This window comes from Macrobrachium rosenbergii, chromosome 43 (assembly GCF_040412425.1).
Source record: "Macrobrachium rosenbergii isolate ZJJX-2024 chromosome 43, ASM4041242v1, whole genome shotgun sequence".
NCBI lineage: Eukaryota > Metazoa > Arthropoda > Malacostraca > Decapoda > Palaemonidae > Macrobrachium > Macrobrachium rosenbergii.
In genome coordinates, this window is record NC_089783.1 from 17,084,282 (window position 1) to 17,101,781 (window position 17,500).

Genomic DNA, 17,500 nt, shown 5'->3' on the forward strand with positions numbered 1-17,500 from the left:
AGGAAGGCTATCGATTTTGTCTGCGGGCTTGTTTTCACACACACACACATACACACACACACATGCACACACATATATATACATATATATATATACATATATATATATATATATATATATATATATATATATATATATATATATATATATATATATATATATATATATATATATATATATATATATATATATATATATATATATATTATTCTGGTCAGCTCACTCCATCTCTTAGATTGATTCAGGAAAATATCAAATTTTGAATTTGCATCATGGTACTCAGTGTAATGTGAAGCGACTAAATTGAGCGTTGTCTGACTAAGGGACCTTCAGAAAAAGAATAAATGAATAGACTACTTAAAAGAAAACAAAATTAAACGTGATACGCGAATCTTTATTCATCATGTCTACCACTTGGAAATAATTGTTGGATATAATGTAAACAGGTTTGATAACGATGATGTATTTATTTATTTATTATTAATATTATTACTATTATTAATATTATTACTTCAGCAGACTTCAAGTTCTTTAGAGATTTCAAACAAACACAAAGTAGATTCATTTAGGACAGAGATATCCAAGATAATATTTTCCCACGGCTGCAGTTAAACTGCAATGTTCATATCCGAGTAACCTATTTACTCTCGTGAAGTATGCTTATGTTGTTAGTAATCCAATTAAAAATATATAATAATGCTTTGAAGTGCGTATTTCTTGAAGAGATAACATAAAACGCCTAGTATTTACAGTTATGGACTTAACTCTCTGATCAAACTCAGGGTAAAAACATTTGAATGATCTATTAAAGATAGGGAATAGTAATCTCACAGCCCTTTTTTAATAAACGAAAAATATATTGATTTATTTCTGGATATTTTTAATAATAATTTCGGTATGTATACATTTTCAGTACATATAATTTTGCTACTCAATGAGACATATCGCAGTTCTGCTTTATGAAATCTACGTTATGAAAACAGGATACGTTATGTATAATAATATGTCACAAAACCTTTTTAAATCAACTATAGTTAATTCAGTTTTTTTATTTGTTGTAGATAAACTATTACATCAAAACTTTCTTATCAACCGATTTTCTTTGCATTGACTCCAGAGATTTCAAATAGCCTCTAAAGCTATATTAATGCCTTTCAGAACATAATGATTTCAATATTTAATAACACTGTGCAACTCATATGAGAGAGGTCAGATATATTTGCTGCCGCAACTCACGAATTTTCAAACAATAGATAGCAAAAGTATCCATCTGAACAAAAGGAACCGGAAATACTGCAACAGTGCAGGCAAAATATGAAAGAAAAACATCAGGTATATTTCGAATTGAAAGCATACGATTTATTTACGTCAGTTCAATTAGTTATAGACCACTCCCAATAAAAAGAACATTTTCTTATTGTTTTCCAGTGAGTTATGTTTTAGGAGCGTTTGTTGTCAATTCCAAGAATGGGTGTTACGCATAAGCTGTTAGACTATTTTAGCTCGAGGTATATGTTTCTGTTCTGTCACTTTGCGTCAGGCATCTATAGACTTCACAGCGGCGTAATTGCTTGCTGAATTTTTCTCTTTAGCTCCCTTCATTAGCCTCGATTCCAGGCAGTATTGTACAGTTGCTAATAATTGGAATTATATGAAATGTTGTGGATGGGGATCACGCTACACAAGTTTCTATATTAATAGACTAAGATTTTCGTGAGCTATGTTGAAAAGTCAGGCTGGAGATAAAGCCCTATTCATTCCAGCTTAGTGTTAGTCCAGAGAAAGGTGTTCCTTGTATTGCCCCTGACCATTGACTATACTATGATATGATTGGCTTCTCTTTCGAAAGGGAGCAATATATGAGTACGAATTATTATTATTAACACATGCGCTACCGGGGTCCAAGCGATGTCAGGCAGGGCAGCCGATCGAGGCTACGGTCTACCCCAACGCCAAATCAAAGTCCTTCAAAAAAGAAGGCATCGTGCTTACCCCATATAAAAAATGGGAAAAAGCACGTTAAACGAAGAAGATTTTTTTTTTTTTTTGCTACGTTATGGTGGTTTATTTTTCTTTGCCTCGTATTATGTTTTTATGATTTTTGTCAACGGCAAGAACCAGTAGCTAAGATGTCATAACACTTTCTGCAGTTGCCTTCCACAGTTCAAGGAATTTTCGGAAAGGTTTTGCCACTGGCATAGGCCGAGATTGTGATCAATAATAGGAAACTATGTCCTGGAGGTATGCTTACAAAAATGCCTTATAGAAGTTCAGTTTAGTAAGCCAATTCGAAAAAGCGAGAGAGAGAGAGAGAGAGAGAGAGAGAGAGAGAGAGAGAGAGAGAGAGTTAACTTAAAGTTAAGTATACCTTAGCTTAACCAGACCACTGAGCTGATTAACAGCTCTCCTAGGGCTGGCCCAAAGGATTAGACTTATTTTACGTGGTTAAGAACCAATTGGTTACCTAGCAACGGGACCTACAGCTTATTGTGGAATCCGAACCACATTATACCGAGGAATGAATTTCTATCACCAGAAATAAATTCCTCTAACTCTTCATTGGCCGGCCGGAGACTCGAACTCGGGTCTAGCCGAGTGCTACCCGAGAACTCTACCGATTCGTCCAATGAGGAACTTGAGAGAGAGAGAGAGAGAGAGAGAGAGAGAGAGAGAGAGAGAGAGAGAGATAATGCACACCGTAAGGTCATAGACAAGAAATCTTTTTCGCTCGCAGTCCCCTTCTTACTTCTTTCAGTCATTGAAATGTACCGAAACAGAGTAGAAAGCAGACTCAATTATTAAACCGAACCACACTCAGACCAATATTTGTTTTGGGGTGAACGGGATATCAGATGATCACCGACAGAAATGATGCATTGTTAGCAGAGCAACCATCGTTTGAGATTAAGTGTTTACACTGAACACGGTTGATCGATGATGCTTATAAATTGGGCAAATACCGATCGGTATGATACAGCTGATCTGTCTTTAGTGATTCTGTGAAGTTTCCTGTTCCCTTACAAACAATTGGTCTGATCACACCGCTTGCACAGAGTAGGTTAGATGACTGACTTTGTTATCATCATTATTATTATTATTATTATTATTATTATTATTATTATTATTATTATTATTATTGTTATTATTATTATTAGAATTTTGTGTGATGAGATTATCATACGTATAAATAAAAAGATTTCAAGTGAAAATTTATTATCCAGAATGTAAGTATTGTAATGCCTTTATTATAACCTCTTCAGTGAAGTACCGAACATATTCAATATTCAACTTACGTATTATGGCATTTATCTTTTCTTAAATTAGTAGAAAACCACAGAAAAATAACGGTCATAGAAATTGTAACTGAATAACCTTCCTTTATTTACGAAACGACTCTACAGTTTCTTTAGGATTCAATCCTACCTTCTTATCAACAACCCTAATTTTTGTTTCGTTTTAGTTTAACACTTAATGGTGGAACTTGGTTGCTTGTGATTTACATTCGAAGTGGATATGACGTATGACTTTTCAAATGAACTTCCAGTTTATGTCAAATGTATTTTTAGCTGAAAACCATGAGAATCCTTGAAGTCTGTTATTGGTAATATTCTTGTCTCTTTTTATTGTGGTCCATGACTACTGTACGCTATCCTGTAGTTGCAACTTCGAACGTTCACAATAATTCCCCGCTATTCTAAAGAATACGTTATTCTATTTCCCGATTCGCAAAACTTTGTAGAGTATTGAACACAGTCATATATTTGAGATAGGAAAAAATGAAACGAAAAGTAAATAAATCGAAAAAGGAGAAATAAAAGCCATCCAAGGCTCAGGTGTTTTCTAGGATTTGAAGCCGACCCAGACGGGCACTCAAATAAATCGGGCAAGGATATTTAGTAGTTTGTTTTGGCAATGATTTTTTTCCCATTCTTATCTTCTGAGCAGTTTTTCCTGACGTTTTTACAACCACTTTCCAGAAAAATTAGCAGCTGAGACGATAATTCAGAATAATATAAAAGGTCAAACTGGTGAGTAGTAAAATATTGGGTGGCTTAATAATAACAATTATTAAGCTATTACTAATAATAACACCTCCACAATTACTACTACTATCATTAATCATCATCATTATCATGACGTCATCTATTTGCATGCTGTAAGCTGAAAGGCTTAATATGGAAATATATCATATTCATATATTATCTGTTTTTCATCTTTCGTTCTACTTTTGCTAATATCCATATATTAAATTAAAGTGATAAATTACTTTCATATCGAAAATGTAAATATTTATCCCAGCTAGTTTGTGTATCAGAAAGACGCTTGAAGACCATGACACTATTAGTTATGATGAATGCTGCAAAATTAACTGCCACCCATTCAACTTTTTTTCGACTGTCAAAGTGCTAAGGGGATATTTCCATCAATGAGTGAGTGAGTTGTCGTTTGTATAAAGAAGTAAACACATTCATCAGGTGGCTTATGGTAAATGAATAATTTCTGTACATCTTGCTTTGCCCATACAAAATGTAAACATTCATTTGAACAAAATAGCTGGCTCAGTTTTTCACTGAACACATTGAAGACCATCGACATGGAGTATTTTCATTGTTTATTCAGGATAACCTAAATCACCTTATTAGATGAATGCTTTAAACTGAGGAGCTTAAATCTAATCTTTCTATCCTCAGGCATCACGCTGAATAACTGAATGGTCAAGTTACTGAATACTTATAAAACCATAAAGATATGAGGATCATTTCGTCATTTATATAACAGTCACGAAACGCTCCCCTCGCCCCCTCACAAAAAGAGGCATTTCTAATTATTCTCCATGTCTATGCAAATATTGTTAAAAAAAAAACAAGCCGAAAACTAAATAGATGAATTATTAAGTCACTAAATACTCAGAGAGACGAAAAGAAGGGCCCCATTACTTATGCAAGATATTGCTTCCGCTTTCTGCTCTGCATCGTTAACCCGGCTGTCTGGAAATTCGTCATTCTTGCGCTTCATTAAACTCTATTTGACTACGCTTTGAAGAACCCGTGCAGACTTTCGTCAGTATATTCATTTTTACGTAAGTTTTTACGTTGTAGGGTTCACTGACTTTTCGAGTTTCACACTTTTCCGTATGAACATTTCGTCATGACTTTCGAGTTAAGCTTTGATTTTCACGGTTTTGTGCAGAATCCTTTACGGTAATTATTTTTCCATTCCTGTGTTTCTTCACGTCAGATAGTATTATATTTTCTTGATTTTTTTTTTTCATCGTTTCATTCCAAATTACATAAAATTTCATTTTGGTCTTTGACCTTTTTTTTCAGTGATACTTTAAGTTGGTTAAATTTTGTATCTTTATTTTTGTATGACAGTATCAGACAGAACATCAATTTCTTGACGTTTGTGCTACGTTTGATTGACATTAGTATTGCGTGAAAAGTATATATTTCTATTTTGATTCTAGGTGCCAGTGAATATGAGTTTTGTGATGGATCTTCCGGACTTTAATGATTTTTAATGGTTCAGAGCACGCAGCATTTTCTATTTTTTTCCCCACCCGAAATGCATAATTATTCGACGTCAAAAAAAAAAAAAAAAATAGCATCAAAGGCAACGAATTGAAAAATATTTCGATCAGAAATAATTGCATTTTTGTTCGCCGGAATAGTATTACCCGGTGATTGCTGAAAAAGAATTCTGGTCATAATAAATTAACTGAACTAATTTGAAGCTGCTTTTGTCTTTATTAGTTCCAGGCTATTGCATGCATGAGTAATCGTACATGAATCACCTACCTCAGCGTAAACGAAGCACGAATGCAACCTAAACTGTCATTCACGGGAGAGTCAGTGTGTTGGTGTAGAAATAATATTTGGCGGAGGAAGTTCTTTTTGATACATGAAACTTTATTGAGATTTCTCACTGGGCAATAAGCTGGTTTTTCACTTATATATAAATTTTATATTATTATTGTTATGTTGTTAGTGTAAAGATATTATTGCGATGCTGTTCTTTTTCCTCATCGTTATTATTTTTTGCTAATATTGTGACTGCTTTATCACAGAAAAAACCATTGCTTCAGTCTGGGCATGGGATTTGTTAACATCACTGCTGACCTTAAAGGTCATTAACAAGAGAAAAGGTAGTGTTTTTATTAGCAGTTATAATTACAACAATGGTGATATTGATATTTGATGCTAGTAATAATAGGAGGAGCTGTAGTGCCGTATCAACGGCATATATAAGTTTTATATATATATATATATATATATATATATATATATATATATATGTGTGTGTGTGTGTGTGTGTGTGTGTGTGTGCGTGTGTGTGTATGTGTGTGTGAATTTTTTAACACAATCACCGTGTCATTTTTTATTTTCGGAAATATTAAGCCACCTATTTCGTTTAATATCCAGTTCACTATACCTCGAGGATAACTTACACCCAAGGGAAACTGATAGTCGATAACTGCATCGTCACCAGCGGGATTCGAGCCGCTGCCTATTTCACATACAGAGATGAATAATTAGTTACTTTTGACCACTAGGCGGCTCAGTGGTCAAAAGTCACTGAACATCGTCGTCAGGGGCTTGATGTAGAAACTACGATGTATAGTGACTTTTGATTACTGAGGCAGCGGCGATTTGATGGCTCAGTGGTCTAAAGTCACTATAACTCACTGTTTCGAAACCAGGCAGCAGCTCGAATTCCACTGGTGACGAAGCATTCATCAACAATCACTTCCCCTTGGGTGCAAGTTAATCTCGAGGTACAGTGAATTGGATATTAAACGACATAGGTAGCTTAATATTTCTGAATAAGTGAGTATAAGTAAGTGCTTTCTTTGAAACCACCCTCTGTTAGGGAGACGGCCTAGTGTAGTATCTACTCGCAATGTAGTATCTACTCGCAATGTAGTATCTACTCGCAATGTAGTAGCTACTCGCACAGGCAATTGGAAACATCACTACTAGCCTACTCGCCCGTGATGAATAATCCGAGTACACTGCCTTGCTAAACACCTAAATATTGGAGGTGAGACACTCCGTCACCTCATGTACAGTTGTAATGCCAGCTGTGGTTTTCCAAATGGGGCAATGTAGCTTGGCCTCTGGTCATATTCCTCAGCCAGGTAGAATGAGGCGGTAGTAGCTTATTTTAGGGAAGCTTAGGTCAGGATGTATCCCATCTTGCGAAAGATGTATCAAAATTACCACATCAAGAAGAGTTAGACGTAGCAACTTTTGCTAGATTATGTTATATTAGGAAAGCTATCGTTCGGACATAGCTGCTATCGTGAGAAAAGTTAGAATATGGTAACGGAGGTAAGGTTAAATTATGTTAGGAAAGACTAGGTAGGATGTATTCTTTATACCAAGTTATGGTGTGTCTGGAGCGAGGTTTGAAGGTACCGTCTATTGAGCAAATAGTACACAGGGCACTACGATGCGCTAGTTTAGGTTAGGACATAACTAAAGACAAAATTATGAGAAACACAAAAAAATTTTCAGAAAAACATTCAAATTCGACTTTAGCCGGTTATGAACATGTCTAGAAGAAGTCAGTTATGAAGCAAAAACACTTACTTACGCATCCGGAATTCACGTACGTAACATCAGCTTTCTATCCATCTATATATCTTTCTATAACAGACACACACACATCCACAAATATATAATACATATATATATATATATATATATATATATATATATATATATATATATATATATATATATATATATATATATATATATATATATATATATATATATATATATATATATATAACTATATATATATATATATATATATATATATATATATATATATATATATGTATGTATGTATATATATGTATATATATATATATAAATATATATATAACTATATATATATATATATATATATATATATATATATATATATATATATATATATATATATATATATATATATATAAGAGGTATGAACGTTGAATGCACAAAACAGCACATTTATGCCCCTTTACTAGCTAAGAAAAGTGTTATTGAGACTGGAAGTTAAAATACTAACAATTTTATGCTAATACTTTTGAATAATTTAAAACATTATGGATTATCTTTCAATCAATACCTAAATTCATTCAGTGTCACTCGAGAGCCTTCCTGACAAGGGTTCATATTCATTTGACAGATTCTGCTCAGCGTTGCGCTAAATATCATCCGTTAAAGTAATTACACCTGCTAATATCGCATCTGCAATTCTCTGTTGTTTTCAGTACTCTTTCTTGGATGTATTATCTTACCCTCCTAATTATACGACGCTTATCTCTAATTCGGTGCAATGGAAAACCACTTGGTTTTTTTCATCTTCAGATGAACGCACTAATGGACAGAGATAACGGACTATAAAGCCAAGGGGTTCCAAAGGGAAATCTGCCCGCAGAGAAAGACAGGGTATGAGAAAAGGTGATAAATAAATAAATATGAGGTAATGAAAATAAAACCGAGACGCCTGAATTCAGGAGACGTCAGCAGAAAGCAGGAATGAATTTACTCCTTGCTTAGACATTTGGAGATCAGATGATTCCAGAACTGCACTACGTAATCTAATACACATTTTAGTCACCCATCTCATCGTATGTCCACGATTATAAATATTTGTTCTCTCGTCATATAAAAGTCTTAAACGGATATCTAAGCCACGCCTCCTACCTTGCTAATCGAAATATTGCTCTTGCGGCTTTCTTTTCTTATGCAGCTTCTTTTCCCGCCATCAATAACTCCTCCGTCCCACTCCTTCCCAGGTACATTATGCTGATGATCCTACTCCGCGCAAGTCTTCCCAAATTTCTATTTTTCCCCCCGACGCTCACTCTTACACTTTCCACTTTCTTTTGAGCAAGGCTAATGTCTGCGATCTGAAATGCATCGTCGTCCTTTGAAAATGGAAATGAGGTGGTTAGTTTCAAGGGGATAGATATAGAGGCAAAAGCCGACCGTTAGATGGAGGAAAGGTGAGAGAATGAGCAAAGTACGAGTAGATGCAAAAACAAGGCATAGGTCCGTGCGGTACTTGTATCGCTTTAGTGTGTTCGTTTCAGCCTTTGCTTATTTACGACTTGTAATGTCTTCAATTTTATATGCTTTCTTTAATGGGATGTGAGAACTTAACCTGAAAAGTTTACCATCATTTTTTTATTTAAGAATAATGTTTTATGTATTGTAAATAAAGTAAATAAATATTACGCAAACGTGAAAAATACTAGAGCTTTTTGTAAGTATTCAGTGTTTTAGAGTTCCCTCACTTCAAAGAAGCATTTTTTTTTTTTTATTTACATATTCATCTGTTTTTCCGAGATTTATCTTCCCTTTGTCATGGAATACCAGCCACTAACTAAAGATCTCTTTCAAGAAAACATTCCTTGAGAAGCGTATTAAAACTCTTCACCACTGTTAGAGCAAATTTTTCATTCCCTATTTTCGCAGTAAAGATTTTAAATGTTTGCCTTTCCTTTTATTTTCAATTATTTTGTTTAGACCTTCCTTTCCGAAAACCTTTCGCCCATGTAGACTGACGATAAGTAACTAATTAATAATTTACCCCTGGGACAAATTTATTTTCATGGAAAATATGGAAATATATTTTTGCACTGTGCACAAAAGAAAAAAAAATATTCGGAATCGTCTGTTATCTTTATAAATTGAAGGAATTACATGGTATTTGGGAAATGATTTAACCATGGAAAGGATAAAAAATCCTTTTAAAAGTACCATTTTTTCCCCAAATCATATTTAGTTCTATTTCCGTACCATTTCTCTGTGCATATCATAGATAATTAGCAATTTTACTGTGGACTCCCTCTTCCCCGCCCGGCAAATAGAAAAAAAAGAGAAAAATCTATGACCTCTTAATGCAAGGCTTTTCCTCAGTTTATCATTTTGCCCGAGCAGAAGCGAAGAAAGTTGTCTCTATTTATTCATAAACAAAACATCTACCTCTTTAAGACACTTGTGTGGCCACGGAGTAAAAAGAAATTGCTCAATAGATGGATCAGTACTGTGCAATTCTATTCACTGATAATGGCGCGTATAAGTAAAAAGAAATTGCTCAATAGATGAATCAGTACTGTGCAATTCTATTCACTGATAATAGCGCGTATAAGTAAAAAGAAATTGCTCAATAGATGAATCAGTACTGTGCAATTCTATTCATTGATAATGACGCGTATAAGTAAAAAGAAATTGCTCAATAGATGAATCAGTACTGTGCAATTCTATTCACTGATAATGACGCGTATAAGTAAAAAGAAATTGCTCAATAGATGAATCAGTACTGTGCAATTCTATTCACTGATAATGACGCGTATAAGTAAAAAGAAATTGCTCGATAGATGAATCAGTACTGTGCAATTCTATTCACTGATAATGACGCGTATAAGTAAAAAGAAATTGCTCAATAGATGAATCAGTACTGTGCAATTCTATTCACTGATAATAGCGCGTATAAGTAAAAAGAAATTGCTCAATAGATGAATCAGTACTGTGCAATTCTATTCACTGATAATGGCGCGTATAAGTAAAAAGAAATTGCTCAATAGATGAATCAGTACTGTGCAATTCTATTCACTGATAATGGCGCGTAGAAGTAAAAAGAAATTGCTCAATAGATGAATCAGTACTGTGCAATTCTATTCACTGATAATGGCGCGTAGAAGTAAAAAGAAATTGCTCAATAGATGAATCAGTACTGTGCAATTCTATTCACTGATAATGACGCGTAGAAGTAAAAAGAAATTGCTCAGTAGATGAATCAGTACTGTGCAATTCTATTCACTGATAATGGCGCGTATACGCTGACACTGACGTATACAAACAACTTTGATCCCGACTCCCTTGAATATGCAAACATCCATGCAAATTTTCATATGCGCATGTGCACGCACTAGCTTTCCCGCATGAATAGGCTTGTATCCATGCATGTCCATGATTACAGACCTCCATACATGCATAAGCACGACTGCGTATCCGCCTGTGTGTTCACACAACTTTTGCTTTTGCATAAACCGAACCCGCACTTACGAGGGTATGTAGAATATGCCTGGAAATCATACGGAAGTCGCAATATCAATATAAGACCCAAAGAGCCTCCATGAAGGATAAAACTTCGTGTTCGTACCGGTATCAACGCTTCAAACCTCCCCTGAATACTTTTATAACATGTACAGTAACCTTCTTTGGTAACGTAAGAACACACTATAAAAACTTTTATGGTTTTCTCTAAGGAGGCTGATCCGAAGAGGGAGAGAGAGAGAGAGAGAGAGAGAGAGAGAGAGAGAGAGAGAGAGAGAGAGAGTTGCCGAGTTCAAAGGAAATGGTTCGGGTGTCGTAAACACAAAGGAGTTTCAAAGACGTGTTCTCCCATTGGCCTTAAATTTTGACTAGGCTTCGTAATTTTACATAAGATTATAATATACTTTTTCAGTACATTTTTCGTCATACGTGCTTATAAACGTACATTCTGCAGAAGTGACGGTAAAAATCCGGTAGGCTTTGTATCAAACAAGATTTCTTTCCATAAATTTTGGCTAGATTCCATATTTTTAAAAGTATTTATGTATATTTTAGTTCCCCTTAAAAAAGAAATAATCTTACTAGGATAAAAATTCAAGTAGTTTTGTATTCTCTGCACCGATTGTAAAGAAACTTATGCTCAGTTTTGCGTATCTAGTTTTTATAATCATGCCTTGGAAGGTTTTATAAGCCAGAATTTGGGTGGGAGGAGTGGTAGAGATGTTGCACTGTTTTCAAACTATGCTATCCCAAAGGCAGGAAGGGTCTTGCTTGCCTTTGTATACACAACATCGTACCGTCCAATAATATTGGCGCTTTCGTGTTATCCAAAGTTACGTTTTGTATATTTTCAATGTTTTTTGTATTACAAGCGTTATTTTGCGTACATTTCGTTATGTATTTACATTCTGTAAGGATTTATACAATTATTAAAAAGTGCTTGTTTAAATGTGAAAATTGATTTTGAAATTAAAATTATATCACGCTGTTGTTAATTATTTTTGTGTGTGCTTTGAACAGGTCTTCAAAATACCGGAGACATCCCTGTAAGCTTCGCTTGTTGCTACAGTATTTATCTTTTACACGTTTTCATTTTTTCTTTAATATAAAGTGATTAATAACTAGAGGGATAATGCAAGACTCTTTCAAAGGAGCCGGAACTATCTTGATTATCTTTTAGTTATTTGTGTATCGCCTTAAAACTTGCAAGAAAAGGTGAGGAGTATGTTGCAGTGTGTGCGTATATGCATATATATATATATATATATATATATATATATATATATATATATATATATATATATATATATATATATATATATATATATATATATACATATATATATATGTATTTTATACCTACATATACACACACACATATATATAATATGCATATATACATAGAGAGAGAGAGAGAGAGAGAGAGAGAGAGAGAGAGAGAGAGAGAGAGAGAGAGAGAGAGTTTTCTACGTAGCAAGGTAAAAACTCACTCCAAATTTTCCATATATATATACTGTGGCTTCCCTTGTTTTACTTCCAGCATTTTATCTCAGTTGATTTAGTCATTAACAGTTTAGCAAAGAATGGAAGTGAATATATTATGATAAGAGACAGAAATGAAACATAGACACTGTAACTCCTGCAATAAAATCAATTTAGAGTAAAATCTCAACCATTTGAAGTTTTAACAGAAACAATTATGTAGCATGTAGTATTTCGGAAGTAAAAGAAAGAACAGAAAAAAACAGAAAATGAGAAAGTATAGGCTACGAAAAAATTTCAGCTTGAAACGAATCAGTCACAAATAATTCCTTCATTAAAACACGATTACCTGGTAAAAAGTAGCCATCATTTTCAAAAAAGAAGAACTGACCAATAAAAGAAGAACAATGGCAAAAAACAAGAGACGCTAAACAATCAGACCCATCCTACTCCCTCCAGATCATTCTCGTTAATTAGAAAAAAAAAAAAAGAAAGGAAAGCAACGGGAGGGAATTGGAAAAGAAGGAAAATAGGATCTCCCTCTCCGGCATCCTTAATTCATTAGGGGCCAGGAAAAGGTCCCTTGATATCCTATCCTCGTTTCCTTTCGGCTACCATCTCGAGTCCTTTCTAGGGTCAGTCTTGAATTGGAGAGGGATAAACAGGGATTCGATTCCTATCAGCGGAGAGAGAGAGAGAGAGAGAGAGAGAGAGAGAGAGAGAGAGAGAGAGAGAGAGAGAGAGAGAGAGAGAGAAAGAGAATTCATTTTCCCTTCTATGGGTTTTCTGCGAAAGCTTTTGTTCGGGAGGCGATGGAGTTTTTGTTTACCACGTGGTTGTTATTATTATTATTATTATTATTATTATTATTATTATTATTACTCAGTACCGGTAGTATCGATAATAGTACCTGCTTTATGAGTTGCGATAAAAGTAAATAATTAATATTACCTGCTCCAGTACTACTATTGCTATTACATTAGGCACAAGTTTCTACTTCCTTATATATATTCGATTATATACTTTGCTTCCTAATTCAGTTATCTGTTATGTGTGGATACACACACACACACACACACACACACATATATATATATATATATATATATATATATATATATATATATATATATATATATATATATATATATATATATATATATATATATATATATATACACATAGACACAAACACACACACATATATATATGTGTGTGTGTGTATGTTTGTATGGGTGTATCTGTGCGTGTGTATGTATGTGTTTTTGGGTTTATGTGTGTTTGTATGAGACTTTCTGCGGTTCTCGCCCAAAAGCTGCATATCAGTTACAACTAACGTAGCGCCACGCCTTTTAAAATTTCATTATGGCAAACACTGAATATTTTCGAAAAATTCATTAAGTCAAAAAAGGTTTTCCTTGTTATTTATAAATCCTCAGTAAAATCGCCGAAGTCGTCGATTTTTCAAAGGCGAGCTCTTTGCACCGAGGTCGTTGTGAAATAAAACAAATTATTTTTATCGAAATAAGTGAGTGCAAAATATATGTTAACCAAAACAGAAAAAGTGACGTGTTGCACATAACTTCAAACTATTAGGCAGAATATATATCGAATACAGAGTAATAAAATACCAGGCATTTATTTTCTGATTTTGCATACCAGTGGCCCAAAATATGTTTTAAATACAATGGTCCTTTATGTTCTTAGAAATTATGAGAAATGTCCATAACTTACCTGTTGAAAAACATGTGTAACAATTATGTATACCAAAGGACTTCATCATATGCACATTGATATTGAGAAACAAGAGATACAAACAATGGTAAAATGTGACAGAAAAATCGCGACGACGAAAACGAAGATTCTTAAAAATACCTGTATTATAGGTGTCCACCCCATGCTCCCTCCATCCTCCAGACGTTAAAGGCATAGCTGAGTCGCTCGTGTGCCACGTAGGTGCAGGAGGAAGAGAGCCTTTGGTCGTGGGCGTCGGTATCCAGCACCTGGTAGAGAAAGTCTATGTATCGGATGGCCAGCTTTAACGTCTGGATCTTGGAGAGCTTATCCGAGGGGAGCGTTGGGATGATCCGCCTCAGGGAGCTGAAGGCTTCGTTCAAACTCTGCGTCCTTTGGCGCTCACGGACGTTGGCCAAGATCCTCGCCTGCTGCAGCTCTTCGTAGCTCTGGGGCGATTTCTTTCGAGTCTTCGCCAAGCGGCTCTCCTCGCTCTCCTCCTCGATGTGCCTCTTGCGGCCGCGGGGCTCCTCCTCTCCGCAGGACGAGCGGGCATCGTGGTTCCCGCAGGAGCTTCGAGGGCTGACATCGGCCATTAACGACAGTGCTGTAGGGGCTGGTGCCAATGTGCTCGAGGAGGAAGAGACTGCCTCTAAGTGGGACTCCTGCAGAGGCAGAGTATATCCCGGTGGGGAATACTCACACTTTATGGGTAGGCCTAAGATGGCATCCGAAGTGTAGTTTGGACCTTTTTGGACCATCTCTGCCTATGACTTTATCCTTTTTTTCCCTAGCACGACACCATCCTTTCCTTCACCCTTTTATTTTTTTTTCTCGTACACTGGGGGAAAATCACTAGACCACAAGAACCACTACAATTTTTGAATCACTGATACGTCAGGGTATATTTAGTCCTAACTGTTCTCTCACTGACGCAAAAATGAATAGAGACATTTAGGATTATCTTTGGTTCCTTCGAGGTGACTGAAGGTCAAAGGGGAGTTAGGATATTCCTTGCACACGTACCAAGGACGGACTCAGATGAGGCGACTTGTCTTGTAGTGTTGCCCGGGTATGGTGAGGGGTATTTGAGGGCAACAAGAATGACAGGAAGAGACAAAGAGCGGTAGGCAGGGCACCGGAGAACCACTGGTAACAAACGGTTGCTTAATGAAACGCCTTGGGTTGTCACCAGACTGTATGGCACCTTGGCACTCAGCTGAGGGATGCCATGTGTCCCCTTTTTAACGATTCTCCTCGTTTGACTGAGCCGTTCTCCTGAAAATATTTCAGTATGATGCAAATAGATTCTTTACCCCTTCTCGCTTTAACAATCAATAGTATTTTTTTGTAAACACCGCCCACATAATGTACAAGAGACACGGTTATGAAAAGCAATTAACCGCAAAGAAAGAAGACGGCCAATGAGCATGGCTTTTGTATCTGACTCCACCCCATCTGTAGCCTGACGACCAATGAGGGGAAATATTACTGTATGTCCCCGCCTACGGTGCCTCCTTAAGTATATCTTGTTGATTAGTACGGCTTCCTTAGAACAAAGAATAACATCCGTATGAATTACAGATGATTCTATACATAGATATGTTGGAAAAACGATACTCATATAAACCGCAATGATCAAGAATTAGTTAATTTGTCTATTTATCTTTATATATTATGTATATATACATATATATATATATATATATATATATATATATATATATATATATATATATATATATATTTATACACACATTAATGTGTATGTATTTATAAATTAAGCAATGACTTCCACCGTTTTCAGTCCTGAGGCTGTATTCGGTACAAAATTACCGGTCTGACTGGTAATATTGAGGATTCCTTGTCTTCCACAATTCGCTATTAGGATTTTCAGCGTCTGTTGCGTAATCCTCTCCTGCTATTTCGTTACAAATGCTCTTCGTAAAAGAGGTCACATGTTCCGCATAATACTGGACAGGAAATGTGACCTTCATGTTCTCCGTCTAGCGATTCTAATCCCGTTCGCAGGAACTTCGATCACCTGTTATGATAACCCAAAGCTTCTTGGTACTGTCGCGCGAGGGTTCGAATACCACATCTGCTCCATTTGCAACGAAGAAAGGCATCTGTAGTTCTCCTGGGGGATCAGATAGAGATCTGCTCGTGAGTTATGAAGAGTTTGTTTAGGCACTATTTCGTATTACAGGACTGAAACGCGCTTTTTTTCCTTTTTTCGTGAACTTAGAGTATCTTTGTTCTTTTCTTAACTGTAAGAGAATATTTTTGAAGGTTTCTGTTTTTATTTTCATTGTGGGGAATGGTTGCTTTTTTTTTTTTTTTAGCCATGCCTTTTTTTTTTTTTTTTTTTTAGCCATACATGATATAGTCCCCCCCCCCCCCAACCGAAAACAATTAAGATTTACAATTTCCTTCATCAGACGTTTTGGGCTTTTCACATCAGTTTTAATAAAATTTAAAAGTTATAGATTAATTGAATATGAAGTTGTATCTTCAGACATTTCGATGCATTTCAGTTTTTTCGGTATTCGATCGATATAACCTTATATCACTCATCATCTTCTCATTGTTATTTCTGCAACTACAGTGAATTTACTGACAATGAACTAAATTGAATGATGATTAGTTATTGATGAAAGATCCTGTCATTTTCGGCAAACACCGCAGAGGTTAATAACAATCCATCACTAACAAAAGATTGTTTGTAAAGGTATGTAATTACAGACAGTTTCAGTATGAAATAATTGTTTCGTGATAAGGCAAGACAAGAGTTTATATTACATGGTGAATAACTTTTCTCAGTTTTAATTTTTTCCTGTTTGGCCTCATTATCTATTTTTCGTTTCTATATTGCGTTCTGCTTTTAGTCATGATTTTTGTCGGATTCTTCCCAATGATTTTCCTGTTATTTTTCACGCCTCTCTCTCTCTCTCTTTTTTTTTTTTTACTTGAACTGAATGTCATTTTATAAACTCATTTAGTCTTCGAAAGCTTATGCGGAATTTATAAACTTTGCTATTCTAATTACCACGTTAACAGCGCTAATCTGAGCAGAACCTATTTATATTATTATGCATTAATCATTATACGAAACTATACGAACACCAGTAGATAATTATTATGTAGTACACTTATACCAATCTTACTAACATCATGTTTACGCTATTATTAGTGCTTTTTCTTTTACTGTTTATATCCAAAGG

At 35.1% G+C, this 17,500-nt stretch overlaps 1 protein-coding gene across 1 annotated transcript in view; it reads right to left on the minus strand.

Moving 5' to 3' along the window:
- LOC136828608 (twist-related protein 2-like) overlaps positions 1-15,457 on the minus strand; it is a 117,020-nt gene extending 101,563 nt beyond the window's left edge. The window contains exon 1 of the mRNA XM_067086648.1: positions 14,418-15,457. Within this exon, the coding sequence (XP_066942749.1) occupies positions 14,423-15,037 (615 nt within the window). The 5' untranslated portion in view covers positions 15,038-15,457 and the 3' untranslated portion in view covers positions 14,418-14,422. The remainder of the gene's footprint in view (positions 1-14,417) is intronic.
- Between the last annotated feature and the right edge of the window lie 2,043 nt (positions 15,458-17,500).